This window comes from Aythya marila (assembly GCF_965140915.1).
Source record: "Aythya marila genome assembly, chromosome: 5".
Classification (NCBI taxonomy): Eukaryota; Metazoa; Chordata; class Aves; order Anseriformes; family Anatidae; genus Aythya; species Aythya marila.
The window spans coordinates 47571268-47592685 of NC_139046.1; the positions used below are offsets into that span (position 1 = coordinate 47571268).

Genomic DNA, 21418 nt, shown 5'->3' on the forward strand with positions numbered 1-21418 from the left:
TCCCACACCGCAGGGCTCCGCCGCCGCGACGCGGCAGCCCTCCTTGCGGGCGGGGACCCGTGGGCGGCGAGAGTATCGCTTGTCAGGGCAGGGCGCTGCGGACGGGCCCTGAGCGGGGGAGCGGGACTCGAACCCGCGGCCCCGCGGGCTCCGGGGGCGGTGCGCGGCGGTGCATTGTGGGCTTCAGGCAGGAGGCGCGGAGGGCGCCGGGAGAGGCGGGAGGCAGCGGCGGCGGCGCTGCTCGGGGCTGGCTCCGCGCGGCTCGAGCGGGGCGGGGCGGGGCGGCGAGGGCCGGGCCGGCCGGCGGCGATCCGGGCTCTCGGAGCGCGCGGGGCCTTCGCCGCTTTCCCTCAGGCCGCGCCGCCGAGCCCGGCCTCAGCCGCGGCCCCTCACCGGCCGCCACGGACGCGGAGGCGGCGGCGGGCGGAGCCGGGCCCGGCCCGCAGGGACGCGGCTCCTCCCGGCGCGGCGGAGCCGGCCCCGCGGCTCCCTAGGGCCCGCAGCCGGGCCTGGGCGCTGAGGGGCTGCGGGAGATCCGCGCTCCTCGCCCGGCAGCTTTGTTGGCGGGGGAGGGGAGCGGCGAGAGCCGGGTTTCGGGCGGCCCCGTGCTCCCCGTGCTCCCCGGGGCCTGCTGCTGCGCCTCGGCCCCGCGGATCGCATGGACGGCTGGAGCAGGACAACAGGTCCCCCGCGTCGCGCCCTGCAGAGCGGTGTCGGCTCCTCGCTGCTGGGATTATAAATGTTTGAACTAAGACCCAGGAAACTGAACGGAGAGCCTCCTGTTGGAATTACTGGGAGAGGAAAGAAAGGAGGCTTTCCCGAGCCCTTCACCAGAAAACTCGAGCTGTTTTCCCATGCTGTCTGTAGTCCGTTTAATAACGCAGTTGTGACCTGAGTGGAATTTCTGAGCAATGAACTGTTGAAGCTTGTTGCACCAGTGCATCGGACTACGTTTTTTTTTTTTTTTTTTTTTTTTTCTCTGCACATGATTCCTCCATCCCAGCTGTTGCAGGACCTACGGGCCAGTAATAGAGAAACGGGAAGCTGAGGCAGTTTATTTTCACATTCTTCTCTTCTGGGGACTTGGCTAGTTAGCTGGAGCTGCTGCTGCTTTTTATTGGATCTGCTTTTTACTCGGCAGGTTTATTTGTTTTCACGTGCACGGGGTGTTTCAACTAAATAGACATTGGACTAGAGCTGAATGGATGCTTTGCAACCTACAAGGTTTTGGGGGATAACAAAAAACTACTAAAAAAAAAAAAAAAAAGAGAAGAACTGGTACTACAGGAAACCTGGAGCCTGTTTTCCGAGCCTTTTTATTTTATTGAGCAAGGTAAATAATGCAGTGGTGTTGAAAATGCAGGGCTTATGGTAATCACAGATGAAAATGTTACAGAGCACTTCAGGCTGTTCAGAGTCTTTCAGCAGATTGTGAGGTGTAGTCCTACTAAAAAGCTCTACATCTGTTTAGTTTTTGTTTAAAATGAGGATGAAGCGTAGGGGTGAGAACAAACTGTGGGACTTGAGAGGCTGGGAAAACCATTTTTTCTTGTTCTGTAGATTTGTGATATTGAGAGAGGCTGTCTGAAGAACTTTAAGTGGTTCAGTGAAAGTGTGCAGTAATTGTGTTTTTCTTCATGCCTTTTAAAGCCGTGATGTCTTAAACGCTTGTGGTGATCTTTTAGGGTCTCCTGAAAGACCTTCCAGTTTAACAGTAGTAAAGTACTTGGATTTGCATAGTTAATTGTATTCATACTCAGCCGTGAATTATTTTTGCTTACCTTTACTGTTGTTATCCACAGTGACAGCTGCTACCACTTTGTAATGAAATTTTTTCTTTTTATCTTCCTTTACATGTTTATCTCTTGAATTGGATTGTTTGGATTTGTCACTAATTTATGTGCATCACGTTTACCATAGAGTTTCTGCAAGCCAGCAGCATAAGCTCAAAGTACTGTTTTAGATATTATCTTTCTATGTTTCAAGAGTTGGAAGAAGCATATAATGATTCTCCAAATATGCAGTGTAATCAGTAACTGTTTTAAGTATATAATTTTTGGTGGCTTGCTGCATGCCTTATCTTTGTTCTTTTTTTTTAAAGATCTCAGCAGCAGTTTGCTCTCAACAAAAATATAAATCCATTAAAATGAGATCATAGTTTGAAATGCAGCTGTAAAAATCTGGTTTTGCAAGATGTCACAGGATTCTCATTATGAAGTGATGCCTTGATTGAATTGATTGTATACCTTTTCACCTGCAATCTTAATGAAATAGTGGCAAACACTAAGGTGTTGGCAACCTTTGCTGATGCTATCGCTGGGAGAGCTAAGCTGGTGTTATGGGTAGTATCCAAAGTCCCTTTGCTTATCCTGTTTAGATTTGTTTGACTTAAATTTATGGTCTTTGTTTTTTCTTGTTTTGTTTCAAGATGATGTGTGAGGTGATGCCAACCATCAGTGAGGCAGAGATTCCCTCTGGGGGAAATGGAGGCCATGGTTCAGGTTCCCCATTACAGTCAGATGCTGATTCCCATTTTGAACAGTTAATGGTATCCATGTTGGAAGAAAGGGATCGCCTTCTGGAAACACTAAGAGAAACTCAGGAGACGCTAACACTGACCCAGGGCAAACTACATGAAGTTGGTCATGAAAGAGACTCCTTGCAGAGACAGCTCAATACTGCACTTCCACAGGTATGGATGTTTTGAAAAGAAGGTATTTTTTAATATTTTTTTCTTTGTGCTTTTTAATTGTCTTTTTGTATATTCAATTTACTGAACAGTCAGGTTATGTTAGGGAAAGATCAATCTAACCTAATGCTTCCCTGAAGTATCTGTTAGTACTTGCTCAGTTTGAGAAAGAGCCCTTTCCCTCCAGTGTACGTTCCCTGTTTCTGGCATTTCTTCAGCTTAGGGATAGCCTGATTTCAAGGTCATCTCTACATTGTAGTGTTTAATAGAACTTGATGGACTTCCTTCTGTCACTAGTATCTTTTTATGTTGGTTCTAACTGCCTGGTTCATTCATGTGCTGAAGAATTCAATACAGACCATTTTGGGAAAGAAAACAGGCCATTCTGTTACGGACATGAAAATTCTGGTGCCTGGTGAATGCATGCTGAGTTGTTACAGCAATGTGGAAGTCTGAATGTGTTACTTAACTCCGTTCCTTTTGGAGAGATTTTTTTTTGTCTTGCTGGGAGTTGGCAATTACTAACTTCTGGAGGATGCAGCATGCTAACGTAGAGCGTATAGTACTGAATGTATTCTAGATGACAGTAGTGTGTAGCTATGAAAGATCAGGTGTCTACAGAAATTCTGTTTTTATCCATTTGTCTTAAACACAAACAAGCTAAAAACCCCAAACAAACAAAAAACAGCCGGCCAAACAAAAACACCCTGAACTTTGAACACTCTGGAAAGTATTTGATTGTAGGCAAAGCAGAGACTATTTCCAGTTGTCATTGAACTGTTGATGGCCGTACAGTTTGTGGTGAGCTTGGTTGATGTCCCAAGTGTGCCATGATAATGTTGAACTTTGCTTTCATTGTTCCAAGAATACATAGAATTTTTACACGTTTACATATCCTTAAATATCATTGTTACTATTTATACAGTTTGAAACAATTTTAAGCCCTCTTATTTCCACTGTACTCATCATAATGCAGTCACTGTATGACTTTTGGTATGGTATGGTAAGCGGTACTGGAAATTACTCAGGGACAGAAACTAAAAAGTGACATGTGTTAAAGTAGTTGTATTACAATGTTATGATGGAAATCAGGAGAAGTTTCCAACCTTCGCTGCTCCTTATGTTAAGTCATGTGCTGCAGGCAAAAATCATTCTTTGTTTTTCTGTTGCTTTTTATTGTAATAATTGTGCCTTCCCTTCAGCTGCTATTTCAGGTCTGCTGCATTAATGGATGCCGTTAACCAATTGTGTAATCTGTAAACTGGACTTGAATTTGTAGCTGAGTAGAATGGCCAAAACCCTATACTGTGCTGTTCTTTTTTTTTTTTTTAATTCTCATTTTTCCTTTTAAATCTTGTAAGCTACTAATATGTAAACATTTCTTTCTAAACATTTTTGAAAGATTCATGCGGTTAAACAATCGCCAGTTTCATGGATGTCATACTTGTATGGTTTGTTGTGAAATCAATAGGAAACCAAGTCTCATAGTTCTGTTGAGAAAGAAATTTTACTGCAACTTTATATAAAAATACATCAAAGAATGGATTTTTGTAGATTGCTGTTGGAAAATAATGTTGTGGTGTGAAACTATACTACTTAGAAAGTGACGATTGTGCTTTCAAAAGTTACATTCATAAAATATATTATTATTCTTGCTACAAATCAGAAATGTCTAATGTATTTGACAAATTTTTGTTGTTACTGTGGTAATGAGTGGGTTATTTCAGATGTGTAGGTTTCTGACAAAATTCTAATTTCAATTCTAATAAGTGTTCACTAGGAAAACTTTTTGGTGGGTATGGTATTTGGAACTAGTCAAACTTTAATTATTTCAAGCTGAGCATTCTTTTGAACTACTGTCTCAAATAACCTATTGTTCAGCTGTGGATTTCAAGTAGGGGTAGAAGCAGGATAACTTCAAATTTACTGACAACTACATTACAGAGTTTTCAGAAAAAAAACATTTCTCAGTGCAATCTTGTTCTTTTTTCTTAATCATAGTAGATGTTTTAAATTTAGTAGAAAGATGTGAAGATCAGTTTGGGTAGTTGAACAAATGCTAGTATAGCTGCATGAATTACTAAGTCACTATCTAACAAATGTATTATTTCTACCCTGGCCTAGTGTGTACATGCAACTGGTCTTTGAAATTGATTCCAGAGTACTTTATTCTCAGGAGTATTGAATTGATTTCTTAGTAGGAGCACTGTACCTGGTTTACGTATTTAGCTGAATCAACCAATCAGAGATGTTCTGATAATTAATGGAAAATTCTTGTATAGAAGGAGGAATGGCAGATTGATTGCTTCTACATCAAAAGTTCTGTTTTTGCTATGAAGACACAATCTTGGCTGGTATCCTTGGACTTAATTCCTTACATTCACTGAGTTTCTGTGTGTAGAAAAGAGGTATATCTCTGTGTATATAGTTAAAAGAAAAAAAAAAAAAGGACAAATTAGTACTTGTGTATATGCACATCTCTGTAAGTTATAAAAGTTAATGCAATTTATTCTGCAGCAGTGATGTCCGTTCTTCAAAATAGAAGAGAAATAGACCCCTCTAGTACATTTGTAGTGTGGTGGGCAGCTAGTAATTTAAAGGCATCTGTTCTAGCTCACAAAACTGAAACAGCTAGTAAGAGCAGGAAGACGTTTTTATGGATCTCTGGTTCACAAAAAGAAGAGCGTTCTCGTAGGTGTACTTTGTTACATTTACATTGAGTAAAATTGATAAGCTTTTCTTGTATGAACAGCTAGAAATGAAATTTATCAACACTGCCTTCATAAAATAACTGTTATCTTGTTTAATGTAGCTGTGATTTTTTGTTTCTGGGAGTTACCATCTCTTACCTTGGTTAAAGTATACTTTGACCTTGGAAACTGAATTTGGTGAAATCAAATTGCCATGTAAGAATTCAAAACTAAATTTATTCTTCCTAGTATTGTTCAGAGAAATAATGAAAATGAGCCTTTTACTTTGAGAACTTAAAGAACTTGTCTTTTTAGTGTAAACATGTTCAGTTATGATTTAACTATGGTTAGATGAATAACTAACTGTCTGTTATTTTCCATGTTCTTTATGTGCCATCTAGAGCGTTTTCTACGAAATTTAAGATTACTGTGCTTAAAGTTTGTAAATCAGTCTTTGAAACGTATAGGATACTAGTGCATTTAAAATGTACGTTTTGAACTTAAGGTTGATGAGTTCCAGGTGACTACCAGTTTTTGCTGTTGAAGTGTTACAGAGTTCAATATGCTGGTAGGATTCCATGTAGAAGTTTCTGTAAATAACAAAATGCTTATTTTGGATAGAGAAGGCTGGCATTTAAGTTACACAAACTCTAGTACCTAGAACAAATAAAAGTACAGTTGATGAATTCACAGCAACTTTTATCAGGATGATAATCATGTATGTTACAGAATTTTACAAGCTGATGAGCAAATATGATGCTTTTGTAATATAGCAATATTCTGAAGATCTACCTTAATCCTGTATTTCTAATCTTTTCATCTGAAATCTATCATATTCTTTTATTTGCAAGGTACATTAAATGAAGTTTAGAAGTTCTTTTCTGTTTGGTTCCTTTCAAAACTTCTGTATTCAAGGAGGTGTAAACTAGGGACAGATGAGAATTTTCTGTTAGGGGCAAGCGAGTGTGTGAAAGAAAGAACACTTTTACTGTAATATGCAGATAAATATGGAAAAAAGCTGCCTATAATTTTGGTTTGGCCGTACATAGTATCTTAATGTAAAGCAAGTCCTTGGTAGGTCAATTTTAGTTACGTTCTATCTATAGTAAATATTTAATCGCTACTATATGCTGCAGTTAAAAATAGCATCTGTCTTTATATTTGTATTCAATTAAATTCAGATCTGTCTCTATATAGCAGTTTTCCTTAGTTTCAGAAATACAACTTGATATTTTGCATGTAGGAAATATCTAAACTTTTGGTCTGAAGACTACCCTGGTATTGTTTTATGATGGCGAATTTATAGATTTAGTTGTCACTTTAATATTGGTGTTATTTGGATTTCTTCCAGACAGGTTTTAAATAATACAGGATGTCATAGATGAAGAATCAAGGTCTTGAATTGTACACAGATATGAAGAACGCAGTTACGGAAAGTACATTAAGTAAAGGGCTTGCCAAACTTTGCAGTAGCTGAAATTTCTTTAGCATTTTAAGTGCAGCTCCATTTACAGTATTCATAACTATTCAGCCTTGAGGTGACGTAGCCTATACTGCTTACTCTAGGAAGATGCAGTACTGGCTTCTGAGTAAAAGCCATTAGTCTCAGCAGTGAGCTGTCTGTCCAGAAGTGATAGAGATCTAAAAAGGTTTCATTTGTGTGAATGTATGTCAGAGCAGACATATCCTCCATTTCTTTCATCCCATTGTGACAGCAAAGATGAACATGGACTCTTTCAGATGCTCTTTCAGGCAAGCGTAATTTTAATCTTGTCTGTGTTCAGCTGCAGTTGCTGAATCTTCGCACTTACAGTTAGTAAATTACTGGATTGTCTTTATACTAGCTTAAGTCAGGTGGAGGTATGAATTCATGTTCAGGATTCACTGACTATGGCCATAAATCCCAGCTTCCCCTGTTTCGTTTACAAGGCAGCTTGTGTCCAAAACCTTCAGAAAATGAAGGGTTATCTGAAAGTATGCTCTATGACTGGTCAAAAAGCAGAGTAGCTGCACTTTTAACCGTGTTGTGGTCTATAGGAGTGTATTCAGAACCAAGCCACCAGCATTTGTTCCAACTTCTCAGTTTTTCATTTAAGTATGTTTGCATGAGTTTGTTGAAACATCCCGCCCCATCCAGTAGTCATTTACTTGGGTGTTGTTAGCAACTAGCTGTTTACACTGTGCTTTTGATGTAGGTTATGTTGATTATAAATTCACTTTTAAGCTGGATTAAATTTAAAATTAGTTTTACGTTTTCTTGTATATGAGGGTAAATTTTAGTGCTATTACGATGTTCCATCAGTCTCTTTAACAACGACAAAAAAAGTGAAGTCCAAAGCTATTGTCTTTATTTTCCTTAGCTAGTTTCTGGGAAGGATGTTTTGGTGACTACACAGAAATGCTTTGTGTTTGTTTTAATAGTGATTTGTGGATGTGGCCCTGAAAGATGATCTAGTGATTGTTTTTTCACACTCTTTAGTTACTGTGTACAAATGTCTGATAATGGGCTTATTAACTTCTGATGTGCTGTAGTCTAGCAAACAGGCTGTATGTAAGCTTGGGCAAAAAGAGCTCTAACCAAAAGCAGCAGTTTATAAAATACATAGCATATGCAGAATGAGGCGAACTTTGCATATATACTCATCTGTGCTAACTAGCCTGTAGTCACCTGTACAACAAGTAGTATTTATACAACAAGTAGTATTTATTTTGGTATCCTGAAAACAGAATTCTTTATCTGCCAGCCTTTCTATTTTTTTTCTGCTTTTCAGGCGTGTACCTCAACATTACTTTCAAGATGTCTGCTAGCAAGACTTAGAGTTTCAGTGTGGCTATTTAGCTGCGATTTCTATCTAGAGTATGTTTTTTTTTTAAAATATTTCTTTAAAGATAAATATTTAAATACATTTTTTTCTCTTACAAGTTCTTAGTGTCTTAACATCCATTACTCCGTGACTTCAGTTTCGTCGGTCTGGTATTTATTTGGGAGAGATGGTTATTACCTTTATTAACACTATAGGATTTGAACTTAAAATTAAGATCATTAATTTGTGGTGTATGTGCTCGTATGATAAGTTAACTGACTGTCAAATTTCCACAAGCTTGGTGCTTCTAGAATATTCATTAAAAGGTTGGAGAAAACATTTCCCATGTGATTCTTATGGAATTGCAAATGGAATGTATTGATGCCGCATTTAAAATCAGAAAATAGCTTGCAGAACGTAGCATAGAAACTTAAGTCAAAAAGTAAAAGGATAAACATATAAAAATAGTTTTGGAATATGTAGATCATACGTAGTTAACAATGTTGTCAGAGAACTTGAATCTTTGGCGAGAACTTGTTAGCTGTCCATTAGTAATTTTGGATTTTATACTTCCTAACTGCATTCCAGTACTCAATTAATATACTTCATTGTTTCACTTAGTTTTGCATTTTTAATTTTCCTGCTTTAAAGGAATATGGTAGATGTCATGATGTAAGCTGCTTTTTAGCAGTTAAGACAGTTTAATTCACTACAAGTCAGTAATGCTGAATGGTATCTGTTGACATGTTTTAGAAAATACTTCCCGTAATTCCTTGTGCATATGGATTTCAATCCACAAATGCTGAGAGGGGATAAATTTGCATTGTGTGTGTTGGGTAATCTGAGTGTTCATAACTTTCCAAGTGCATTTTTCTTATAAGTTTGTCTATGTAGTCTCCAGATGCAAGTGGGGAAATGTGTAGCAGTTCTTGCCAGGAAAAATGTTTTCACATTCTCCAGGCTGAAAAAAATTATTATTTTGCTGTTGAGTGGAATGAGATTTTTTTTTTATTCAACTTGACTTTTTTCACAGAAGTGTATGCAAATACTGTTTCTGTGTTTTGTAAGCTCCAGATAATTTTGTAGTGAGCTGAATGTGTGTCTGTAGGTTGCTTGAGGAGATTATTCTCCTAGTTCATATATATAGAACTGGAGGAGGACTGTGGTTACAATGCTTCTTAAAAATATTGCTCAGTTTGATTTTGATGTGTTATTTCCCTCTGTAAATGGATGTGACTTGTTGGTTAAGCTGTCTTTTACTGGTGACCTTCATCTATTTCAGAGTTTACCTTGGGTTTCATGTAAGTGCTACTGAAAACCAGCTCCTTTTCTTCTGGCTGGCTGTCATGACAAGGCTCTGGGGCCAGTTCCTGCAGTGACTAGGGCTGTAGTGTTTTCACAAAAAGAAGCTTTGTTGCTTAATCTTCTCTTCTGCTATTCCACAGTGGCTGGCCTTGAACTATGCTCATGTGTTTATGTTCGTGTCTGCTCAGGAAATGGTTTTCGAGGATGGTAGTGAAAATTTTAACTGGAATATAATTTTGGTTGCATTTGAAATACAGTGTGACTTCTTGATGGCTGCAAACAAATAAGAGCAGTCAACATATCTTACCCCATAGTTCTCCTGTTTTACAGTTATGTTTTGAGAAATATGGATGTTTAGAAAAAACATCTGGCTTTAGAACTTCGATGAAGCGCTCCAAGATTCCTTGATGAAAAGGTCCTTATGCTCCCAGTACAGGGCATAATCAGCTATCTTCAAGACAGATTTGAAACAAGCACCTTCAGTGATGTGCCTAAAAGCTTGAAAAATTTGATGTGTATGTCTATCTAATTTTGTTCAGAGGAGAAAAGAAGAATGTCCTCTTGGAGATTAAGCAAGTGTTTTCCATTTGCTGCTGCAGTAGTGAAATGGGCAGCCTTTGATTTTTCTCTGCAGAACAGTCGTCAGTGTATGCTCTGAGCCATGCTGTGTCATGCCTTACTCCCCTATTGCTCATACATGGCATGGTTTGTTACCCAATTCCATTTAGCATCTAATTATCTAGAAGTTTTTTGTGCTTTCTTTGTTTTAATCCTGCCTCTCATGTATGAATAAATACCAAATGTGGTACCGGTCAGTTACAATGTGTTGTAGGGAAACATTGCATTTAAAAACACATTCTACCCTATGGTTCTTTTTAAAGGTAAATATCTGGTGAAAATTAGTAAAGAATGCACACCACAGGTTAACAAACTCTTTACTGTAGAAATCTTTTTCCTACGTCAAATTTACAGGATGGCACACAGTATAAGGATGTAATTATATAAGCTTAGTAGCTGTTTTGTTTTACACTGTGTAAATGAACCAAAATATTTCAGGAGGTGCAGTTTAAACAAAGAATTTTTGTGTCAATCTATACAAAGTTTAGATTGGCCGTCTGTATAGTTGAAAGACTTTGCTATGAATATTAATGTAAACAAACTGTCTTGCAGCTGGCTGAAGTTTAATAATCATTGTCTTCTCAATGCTGGTGATTTCCTGTAATGAGAAATGGTATTTATTTTGAATTACTTGAAAAGGAATTTTGGCTACCCAAATCCTTAGTGTAAATGGTAAAACTTTCTTTAATGTGGAGATGGTTTGTTCAGTGAAGAGGATTGTAAATTGCTGTTATTTTAAAGGTACTAGTTATCTTAGCAAATAACCAATTTGATCAGTCTTTTTTAAAATGCTTATTAGCTTTGGAGTGTGATCATGAAACAAGCCACTGAAAAAGGGGAGAGATCTGCAAGTGGAATTGCTTGTTTGTTTCATTGTGTGCTGAATACAAATTGATACAAATTTTTTCACACTGTAAATTTAACTTTTCAGAAAGAAAATTGGGGGGGAGGAGTTCTGTTATACGTATCTGAAAGTGCTTCTGACTTGATCAATGACAAGGTTTAAACTCTGGGTTTGTGGGTTTGCATTGTGGATTCTCAAGTGTTTTATGTTAGCCTGTCATAGAAATCATGTAGCAATATCTACTTTTGACGATAGAATGTCAGTGAAAACTCACTTTCTCTGCAATTCTATCCAGAAACAGGAAATCTGGTAGCTGAAGTGGTGTTTTGGACTTAAATTCTGTTACTAGCTGTGCTTTTCACCGTAGTTCTGTGCATAAATAAGTTTTGTGGTTTTACTGTTCCCAATGGGAACCTGAACTTTGTGTAATACAGTATTTTTAAGGTTCTTTTATGTCACATTTAAAGTCCCAGCTGACATCTCACACTTCAATCTCTTGCTTCTGCTAGAATTTAAGACGGGACATGTCTTGTATCTTAATTTGGAAACACAGAGATGAAAAACTTTTCACCCCAGTCAGATATCCTTTAAAGGTTTGAAGGGAATTATGTGGTATGAAAGTTACCTGTAGCGCTAGCACTTCTTCAGATAATCTAAACTTTATGGGTATGAAAGATGACTATACCTTAGAGACCATGGAACAGAATTTGTGTGGAGAACAGTTTTTCAGACCTTGGGTATATGGTGAATTTATTTGGGGTCTTCACATGTTTATGCACGTTTTAAGGAAATGTCTAAATTTAGAATATCTCTTTGAAGCTCTTCTTATTTGCCATATTAATTTTGTGTGAATGGCTAAAACTTGGCTTAGATAATCTCAGAGATGCCGTGGAATATTACTGTGAATCTTCCTAGAGTAATGCGTTTTTCATACGGTATGATCATTTTGATGTATTTCATAGTGAAGTGTCTCTGAAGGGTCATTACATTCTTTGTTAGCTGTATGTTGAAGAACATGGGGCAGGTGCATCTGGTAATTTCTTTTAGAACACACAGCTTGTGTTTTCAGAATGTCTTTTGAGGGTGTGGTTCGACAATATCTTCTAAAAACTCGTTTCAATAAATGTGGAATTAGTTCTGGCAAAGGGAAAAATCAAAAAGCTTTTTAGGATTTTAGCTTTCAGTGCTTGTCCATGCAGGAAAGAAGCTGCCCTTTTCCCCTCTTGTAATCTCTTTATGTTCATACGTTAATGCAGTTCTGATTCCTTGTTGTAACTGTAGTCTTTAAAGCTTGCTTAATTCTCTTCTGTATTTTTGTGTAATGGTTATAGAAGATTGTCCAGGGAGGTGGTAGAGGAGAAATGGGCCAAGCTAATCTTTTCTCTCAACTGTGTATAAGGCCTCAGGGTCTCCTGGTTGCATCATTTTTCCTTCGTTTGTAGCCTAGCGTGGAACAGGAGGTACTTGCTCTTCAGACCAGGTTCCACACTAATCCGTCTTTTGCTCCAGTATCTGTTACCGGTTACAGCGTGTTAACAGACTATCCTCTTCTCTGCTTTTTCCCATCTTGCAATGTAACGTTAGTCATATCCCTGGCTTTGTTCTGTGATGTAACACGTTGGACTCCATGATCCTTGTGAGTCCCTTCCAGCTCAGGATATTCTGTGGTTCTGGTTTTTGGGTTCAGGCAGTTGTTAGAAAGCGTGATGGAACTGTTTGTTACAAGTATCCTTTGTGCAGTCAAAAAACACCAAACAACAAAACATTAAAAAAGCATAAAAATAAATTGTTTTGACAATCTGCATTACTGGGTTAAGCTCTTGTGTTTAAGTATTGGACGTGTCTATTTTAAGATATGAAAAAACTCTTTTTGAATAGGCTTTAGATTAGCTTTTATTGCAAAAATCAAGTAACTTTTCCATGGAATGGTCCAATTGCATTCAGTCCAAATATTGTAGACTTGTATATTTAGCTTTGGTTAGTAAATCCACTTAGCATAAAAACTGAATGTTATAGTACAAAGAAAAATAGAATGTAAAGGGACTGCAAGTTCAGTTACCTGCTGAAGACGTGTATCTGTCCTCATTGAGTATTACTTGCTTAAACAAGTTTGAAATCATAAAACTGAACTGTTCATCAGTTGGCAAAAAAGTGTGTGTGTATAATAGCAGAGCACTGAGGGGGAACGCATGTTGATGCTTGTTTAATGAGGGTGGCTTGGCCAGCCTTATTCAGATATTCCCAAGCACTCCCTTTTAACACGGTGTGAAAAATGTACTGTACAACTACTGGCCACAGAACTAAGCCTGACAACTCGAGGCCGAGATTAATGGCTGGAATAGGGCAGGGCAGTGCCGTGCCTCAGCTGCTGCTTACGGTTTTTGCAAGCAGAGGTATCTTGTCACCGAAATAATCATGCACGAAGGTTCTTGTTCTGGGTCTATTTCTGGAAAAAAAAAAAAAGTGAAATGGTATTCACGTGAGGATTGAGATGCTGAAAGTCAGTATTCAGGATTAAATGACTTTTAATTCTGAAGTCATGGAAATTTAATTTTAAATGTCAGCTGAGCAAGAATTGTACTGTTGCTTTTGAGTGCAGTATGTTTGGAGTTGATCAACAGGAAAAAACCACCGTGTTTCTTTTCTTGCCCAAGGAAACTGACAGTTCAGTATTGTTTACAACTTAAAAGATCTTGTTAACAGCTTTTGTGGTGGCTGCTCAGCCTCCATAACTGGGGAGGTCCACTAGAAATATTGGACTTGTGTGATATTTTCTCAGATACCTTGCAGTTAACTTTACAGTTTGACGTTTTTAGGAGCGTTTTATGTTGTGAAATCCTGTACAGGCTCCCAGGAGATCTTGACCAACTTTTATGTGGAGAGGAGAAATTTAAATGAAATCTCTATAGTGTCATATTAAAGATGGAGGCTGGTTTTGCCCTCGTCAAACTGGTAAAGCAAGATTCTTCCTCTTTAATTAAGTACAACTGTATTCTCCTTTTGCCATAGTGGATATGGGTGTGGGTAGGTTTTTTTACTGACATGGACTCCAAAAATGGAGATGCCTAAAGCTACAACTAAGAAGTTGTCCTACTACTTACTGCATTAGTTACTAATCAAAATAGACTAGGCTAGGGGTGCAGGAATGAGGTTATTCACACTGAAACCCTTCAAATTCATTAATGTAGGGTTTAATTGAGGCATTTGTTTTCCCAACCCCCCTCCCCCCCCCCCAATTATTTCTCAAATTGTTTCTGTGTTAGGTAAACTATTCTTCTGTAAAATGAGTAGTTGGATTGCTGTAGTATTGAAGAGGATTGCTGTATTACTGACCAGTCTGCACCAATGCTTTCCTGATGGAGATTAAGGTGGGAGGGATTTGGTATAGCTGTTCTCTGATTCAATATATAATCTTTGTAACCCATCTGTAGTTTAAGTAGTTTAAAACTCTGTTAAAAAGGCTATGGTGAGTATAGGTGGTGTCTGCTCTGGGTTAACTGAAAATAGACTCTGTGATCCACTGTACTTTGAACCAGCCACAGATGCTGGCAATGATTTGTTGAGGCTGATGAAGTGATTAACCTGCTACTTGGAGAAAACCTGAATTCTTAATCTTTCAGTGATACTAAGGCTGTTTGCCTTACAGGAAGATGCTTAGCAAACTGCAAATTTAGACATAAACCAAGAGTAACTGGGAAATATTTTTGGACTTGTTTAAACAGTCTTGTGTTTTTTTTTTTCTGAATTTTACAGACTCACAGTGAGGTTGGTTTAGCACTGAAGAAAATAGGATGCTGCTATGGCTTAGTTTTGAATATTACCAGCAAACAGTCTTTTTCTCTAGAAATTGACTACTGTATTCACTGTGTTGTATGTAGCTCTAATTAGTGGTGGAGCTTGGAAGACTCTCAGGTTAGCATGTGTACCTTGCACTGTAAGAAAGAGTATATAATCAGTGCCTGGCTGTCCAGTGGTGCACAGTTAGTTTTGCACTAGGCTTTGCCCTTAGTCTCATATACATAATAGAGATGGTTTGCAGAATTTAGAGAAAATTAAATGCAAGAGTATAGGTGGTAATGACTTTGCAAGTTTATGCAGGCTGTAGTTAATGATTTGAGTGTAGGTGGCTCCTGTTTGCTTTTCTGCAACCTGTGCTTCAGTCTTTGTACTAGGTTTTACAGGTTCAATTTCCAAAGTGTTCTGCAGCACGTATGAAGTTTGGGTGTTGATTAGTGTGGTGAAAAGAAAACCTCTGATTTCTCAAGGGGTTAAAGATTCAGCCATGCTTTAGGTTGCAGTACTTCTACGCTTCCATGCACAGGTAGAAAACGTCAATCAGAAATGTGTTAGATCAGTGACAGGGGACCTATAGACAGGAAAACACAGAAACTGATGTGTTTTTACCTCCCCTTTTCTGTTAATTCAGTGTTCCTTTTGCACAGCTGTCAAATACCATCCATCTTCATTTATGTTTTCTTACACTTCGACATGCAGCACTTCCCCAGAGTTCCTAGCAATGAAGTCCAGATTTAATGCCTTGTAGTTAAGGCTCAGTGAATACCGCACATACATGTGAGCAACTCAGTCAAGATGGTAACTGGAAACCTATTTCCATGGAGATTGTTTTACTCTGAACTTTTGCTCCATTTTGCTCTTGGGCATGTGTTTGGTACCTACTGGCTGTGAGCTAGAGTTCTTTCGTGCATTGCTTTCTGTCAGATGCTAGACAGTTGGTTCTGCTTTCATCTCCAAAGTGGACTGGAAGCAGTGTTTCATTCCAGAGCAGTAACATTATGCAACTGTAAACATTTTAAAACTTAATTGCATATTTAGGATTGAGCATCATTAGTGACAAAGCCCAGATAGGTCAATCCAAGAAACAAGGTTGAAGAATACCATACCAAAAAAGAGTGTTGGAATGATAGAAGTTACTCAGCTTTAATTTAATATTTGTTTAATATTAATAATTACCCATTAGCTAGGTGCAATGCTTGTTTTAGTGTTTTCCTGCAGTGTTACAGCTTTTGTTAAAGCGGAAAAAACAAACAGGCTTTTGAGTCAAGGAAAATGTAAACTAATGAGAGGTAAAAACAGGTGCTACTAAGCATTTTTAAACTTTCTCCATGCCACTACTTGGAATGGGAGAAAATTGTTAATAGCAAAGAAATCTGCACCTATTTTAGTAGGTTTTTTTTTTTTTTTTTTTTGAGTTATAAAACCTCATATGCATAAGAAGTAGAAAAGGAGGCTGATATTTTAAAGTGTAGTGTATGCTACACCATTCTCACTGGTTGGTGGGTAGCTCTGTCAAAACCAGCCACTTTAAGCGTGAAAATTGCTCTGAAACTTGTTTGATATAATTATATCTTAGTATCCCTTTAAGTAACTTCATACATTCCCTTCATATTTTTTTTAGTTGTTTTAGAGCAAAAGAAACATTTTTTCATAGACCTGATTCTCTTAATGTTTGAAACAACTTTTTATTTCCAGGTTAGAAAATCCAGGTTGTTTGCTTACTGGAAAGTAATTTCATTATGTGAACAGCAAAATATTTTTCTTCACATTTTAGTCTTAATTTTTGTCTTTCCTATTAGCATATACTGCAGATATGGAGAGGTTGAAAGCAATCTTATTTATTATGCTGAATAGCAAAGCGTTATTTATGCTGATTGATGTTTCTTCTGGATTTCTGCTGTCAGTGTATAACTGTTTTTTTGGAAGGCAAGGTTTAATGATTAAAGCATGTGAATATTGTAGATGTAACTCTTAAGTCTAAGGAATATTAAATTAAGTGATTGTGATAGCTGAAAAACCTAACCCCTTGTGAGTCAACAACTACAAACATTTACTTCTTTTATTAGGTACTTTCCAATTTTATTAAACACTTACGTATCTTAAAATCCAATACATGGGGACATTGGCCCCTCTTGCTGCCTACAACCATTGCGTTTAAAATAAGAGGACCATTAAATATTCTGTTAAGCTTAAATATTTTGGTTTGTTTTAGTTGCTTTATGACCTTTCTCATTTTAATTTACACATCATTTGGAATAAGTGTGGATGCTATGTAACAAATAACATGAAGAATGTTTATCTCAGGTTACCTTGGTTTCTCATCTCTGATGGCCTGTGTTTTTCCCCAGTTCTTTTCATCATCCTTTCAGTTTCTTGGATTTTTGAGTGGCTTGTTTTGATATGCAGACCACAGAACAGAATGTTAACGGTAAAGTAAAATGTGATGTAAAGATTAAACAGATAAATTCCTTTCTCATATTTCTGGCAGATACATTCCTAAAGATGCAACAGTTGCGTCTTCATCCTTCTTGATTGCAAGAAGGTAATATTTTCTGGATGAATTAAAAGTAGTATGTATTCAAAGGATGTTTAGTTTTATATCTTTTTATCCTTTAAGTTTTCTAGTCATCTTGTTGCTGTTAATCCATGAATTCTTATGTGCTGAAGAGCAGCATTGTTTTTTATTGTGGAAAAAAGTTTTCTGTGTAAACAAATCTCAAGCAACTTTACTGTTGTTTGCAGTTATAGTAGCAAAGAGCATCCCTAGTGTGCAGCTCATGTTGTTAGACTCTTCAGAGAAATAGAACTAGTCCCCAATTTTTCTCCAACTGAAATACCTTTCTTCCTGTCATGTAGCGTTTAGGGGCTTGCAATGCACAAGTGAAACCTATAAATTATGCTTGTAATATACATGAAGAAAACCTGTTTCCTGAAAGCTGTAATGTTCCTGGACCATTGTCTTATAAGCAATCAAGTGTGAGGTCAGACAGCAGAATTCTACAGACTTGACAGCTAGACATCAGCTGGTGCAACCTTTGGAAGGATGTTTGTGGCCTCTAAAATACTAACAGTTGAAGGTCAGTTCTGAAGGTTGATGTGGAAGAAACACAATTGTTTTAAAAACTTCTGGAGTTTGTGGACAAAACCCAGAAAACATATTACTGAACAATAACAAAGTTACTTTCACTGATATTCTTTTTTTGTTGAGTTATAATTTTTTGTAGTAGGAGTGTCATGTTTGGAGTGATGCAAATACAGAAGGTAACTTTCTTGAATAAGCATTTTGGTTTAGTATAATACTTGAACTTTTGCCAGTATGTTCTACTCAGCAAGGGATATTCAGTATATTTAGCCCTCTGTTTCTTGTAGTAAATGCTCTGAAGTGCTTATTTTGAGTCCCATCCTTGTCAGTCTTCAGAGTAGGGTATTATTTTGCTTGCAGCTGGAAGCAGAGTGGAACTTCATTCTGAAATTCTGTACCTAAGGAGAAGACAGAGCAAGTAATACAACTCTGTGGATAAGCAGAAAAGTTTTTCAGGATTTTTCTTGTTTCCTTTAGTTTCTTCTGTAGATTCATTTAATGCCAAGGAGGAAATGTAGACAACTAAAAACTCTTCTTTGAGATTACAAAGTTGCAAATAGTTCCCTTTGAACTGCTCGAGGAAATCGGATTGTCTTCTGTTGAAGATGGGTATTAAAACTAGAAAAGACATGTCTTTTGGCAGCGTCAACTGAAACTAAGGACATTCAAGTGTTCTTTATAAGGCAGGTTATGGGACTCACAGCAAATACATTTTGTAAAAACAAACAGCAGTGGATATATTATGCAATGCTAGAAATACGTGTCAGTCTGTTTATACAGCAGCAATATAAATTCCTGTGTGTATTGTTCTTTTTGGGTCATCTGACAGTGTGGTGGTTCATGTCATAATTATGATATATTTGTGCTATAACTTATGTTTGCACAGGAATATGTGATGGAATAGAACTGTCTGTATTATAATCATTTGAAGGGTGAATATACTTCCTTTGAAATACACAGCTGTTTTTGTGAAGATGGAGTTTGTACGTATCTTAGGTAACACTTCTATTAATGCTACCCAGTGATTCTAACTCCAGGAAGGGTGGTGAAATGGTGTCTAGTAGTCCTTGCTGCTTTCTTTATCACGTACTCAAGACCTGTGGTAGACTCTGGAAGAACGTAGGACTTACCATTGTCAGCCTGATGTCAACATCAAAAATCACAGTCACGGACATTTGGAAGCTTTTAGCTTTTTGAAAGGGGGAGAAGAAAAAAAAACAAACACAAAACTCCACAACTGGAAAATAAGTTCATATCAAGCCCTCTTGTAAAAAATTTGAATCTGTTAATAGTTTCAGTAGTACTTGAAAACCGTTAATTATGTAATATGTAAAGATATGTAAGGTAGGCTTTCGAGTAACTACAACTTCAGAAACTCAGTTGGGTTTACCTGCATTTATGCTGGAACAGAAGAGATGTGTGCTGTCAGTTGCCTGGGAGCTGTGAAAACTCCCACCAAGGGGGGTTATTGAAGGTACAATAAAAACTCTGACGTTATGGTGAGTTCTACAGGCAAGGTCATAGACTGGATCTTTCCTTCAGTTCCTGTGAAGTGTGAGGTGGACTGCTTTCTTTCTTTGTCTACCTTGGACTCAGGAATCTTTTTAAATTTTGTTTCGAATGCTTAAAACTTACATTAGCTATAAAGTTGCTCACCAGGATGTTCTAAGAAGTATATTTCCAGCAGTTTTTACTTGAAAATAATAGGCCTTTTTTTTAAGGATACAAATGAGTCAATGTATGAAGTTGAAATATTCTGATGAAAATTTATATGAATGTTAATTAGTAAGTACGGTAAAGAAATAGTTTTTTTTTTTTTTTTAGCAGTAGAAAAAATGAAGGAAAATTAAGTGTTTTTTTCTGCAGTTGTTTCCTAATTAACTAAGTGGATTGTACTGAATCTTCTTCAATTAACAGTTTTTTCTTTAGGAAGAGGGATTATGGTGATGGATTTTTGCATCTGTGCTGGTGATATTACTGTTCCTTTCATAGCAACTTTTAAACGTCTAATGCGTTAGTAATCCCAAAGGAGTTCACTGTAGGTATATGTTGTGCAATAGTATTTTTGTCTTTTGTCATGTGCATATTTTAAAACAAAGCTTACTAAATTAATTGTTTGATTAATTAGATTAAGATATGTCTTCTGACTGCTTATTTTAGCTGCATGTTAGAATTTGCAGATGTGCTAGTATAATTAGTTGGGTCCTTTTGTTTTTAAGCATGTGTTTTCTGTCACTGATTTTTTTTTTTTTTTTTTGCAAAAGGGCTCCATTTTAAATTTTTACTTGCTACGCAGCTGCTGTCTGTTAGGCAGTATATCTTGCAGAGCTTGGAAGACTTAGAGAAGTGTCTTCTGTGCACACAGTGTAGTTACATAATATATTCTTAGTTTGCTGTATCTTCTTCAACTTACCAGTGCAGCTGTAGCAATTTACTGTTTATTAGACATGACTTGTTTTTCTCTTTTTTAGACAGTAGAGAAGACTAACTTGTGTATTAGCGTTTCCATCTTTTCTTATACAAGTGCTTCTGTTGTGTTCATCAGCCATTGAAGTGATCAACGTGTGTTTAATTTCTCATCCTAAGTTGCACTGATGGAAAAAGTGTTGTGTTTTTTCCCGGTTTCCTACGAAGCTGTCTTCTAAAGTATGGGCTCATTCACATGTAGGCTTACAGCTAGTTGTAATCTGAACCACATTAGAAACAACTTTAATTTTGTTAGAGTAAGTATGTAGGTAAGATTATTCTCAGCACTTATAAGTGTGTCTTGTATAATTTCATATTCCGTTATATCCAGAGTATGCTCTTTGAGTTGATCTGGAGCTTAAATGCCATTTATAATGAGTGATTCTAGGGAGGCTTTTGCTAGAACGTGGAAATACCTTAGGATGTAGTAGCTCTTCCAGGTACTCAAGAAAATTGTATCTTTCTAACAACCCCCCAAATGTAGAAATGTATTCTTTACTGCTGATTTGTCTTAGTGTTCAAAATAGTGGAACAAGCAAACAAAAAGCAAGCCATGCAGTAACTGCTGTGAGTTACCTTAGCTGCTGTTTGCTGATGCCTTCCCACTCTGTGATGCTTATTTCAGTTTAATTTTGTTTGGTGAAAGCTTTGTTGAAATTGAAGGGAAAGTCTTTTGAAAACTCAAGGGCTCCTCATTTAGAAAAATTCTGATTCTAGTCTTCCTAGATTTCTTGAAGAACTGTAGGGAAAAGGTCTGTTCCACTTTTGTTTTGTGAGGTTTGGAAATAGGTATAAGCAAAATCCTTGTGTACTGCTAAAGTAGACAAATACAAGTAAAGGTCTGGGTCCTCCAGTGGTGAGGCTTCAAGAATGCTTTGTTATTACAAAGAAGTAACCTGTGTGTTTTGGTAACTGGCAGGGTTATATATTGCCTCTCACAACTAAATACTGAATAAAAACATCATGTGTTGCTGACTTCTGTTTTTCACTACACTTTCTAGTGGTCTGTTTTTGCATTCCTGACAGCAGTCCTTTAAAAAGAAATCTTTGAAACAATGTACAAGTGCATTAGAAAGTTTTTTCCCTTTGCTTAACAGGGATACCCTTACTCAGATAATTGCCAGA

At 37.5% G+C, this 21418-nt stretch overlaps 1 protein-coding gene across 4 annotated transcripts in view; it reads left to right on the forward strand.

The window, feature by feature from the left end:
• Window positions 1-281: 281 nt before the first annotated feature.
• Window positions 282-21418, forward strand: part of PPFIA1 (PTPRF interacting protein alpha 1) — a 59328-nt gene continuing 38191 nt past the window's right edge. For all 4 annotated transcript variants that reach the window (XM_082762615.1, XM_082762612.1, XM_082762613.1 and 1 more), the window contains exons 1-2: window positions 282-1333; window positions 2429-2692. In XM_082762615.1, the coding sequence (XP_082618741.1) occupies window positions 2429-2692 (264 nt within the window). In that variant the 5' untranslated portion in view covers window positions 282-1333. The remainder of the gene's footprint in view (window positions 1334-2428; window positions 2693-21418) is intronic.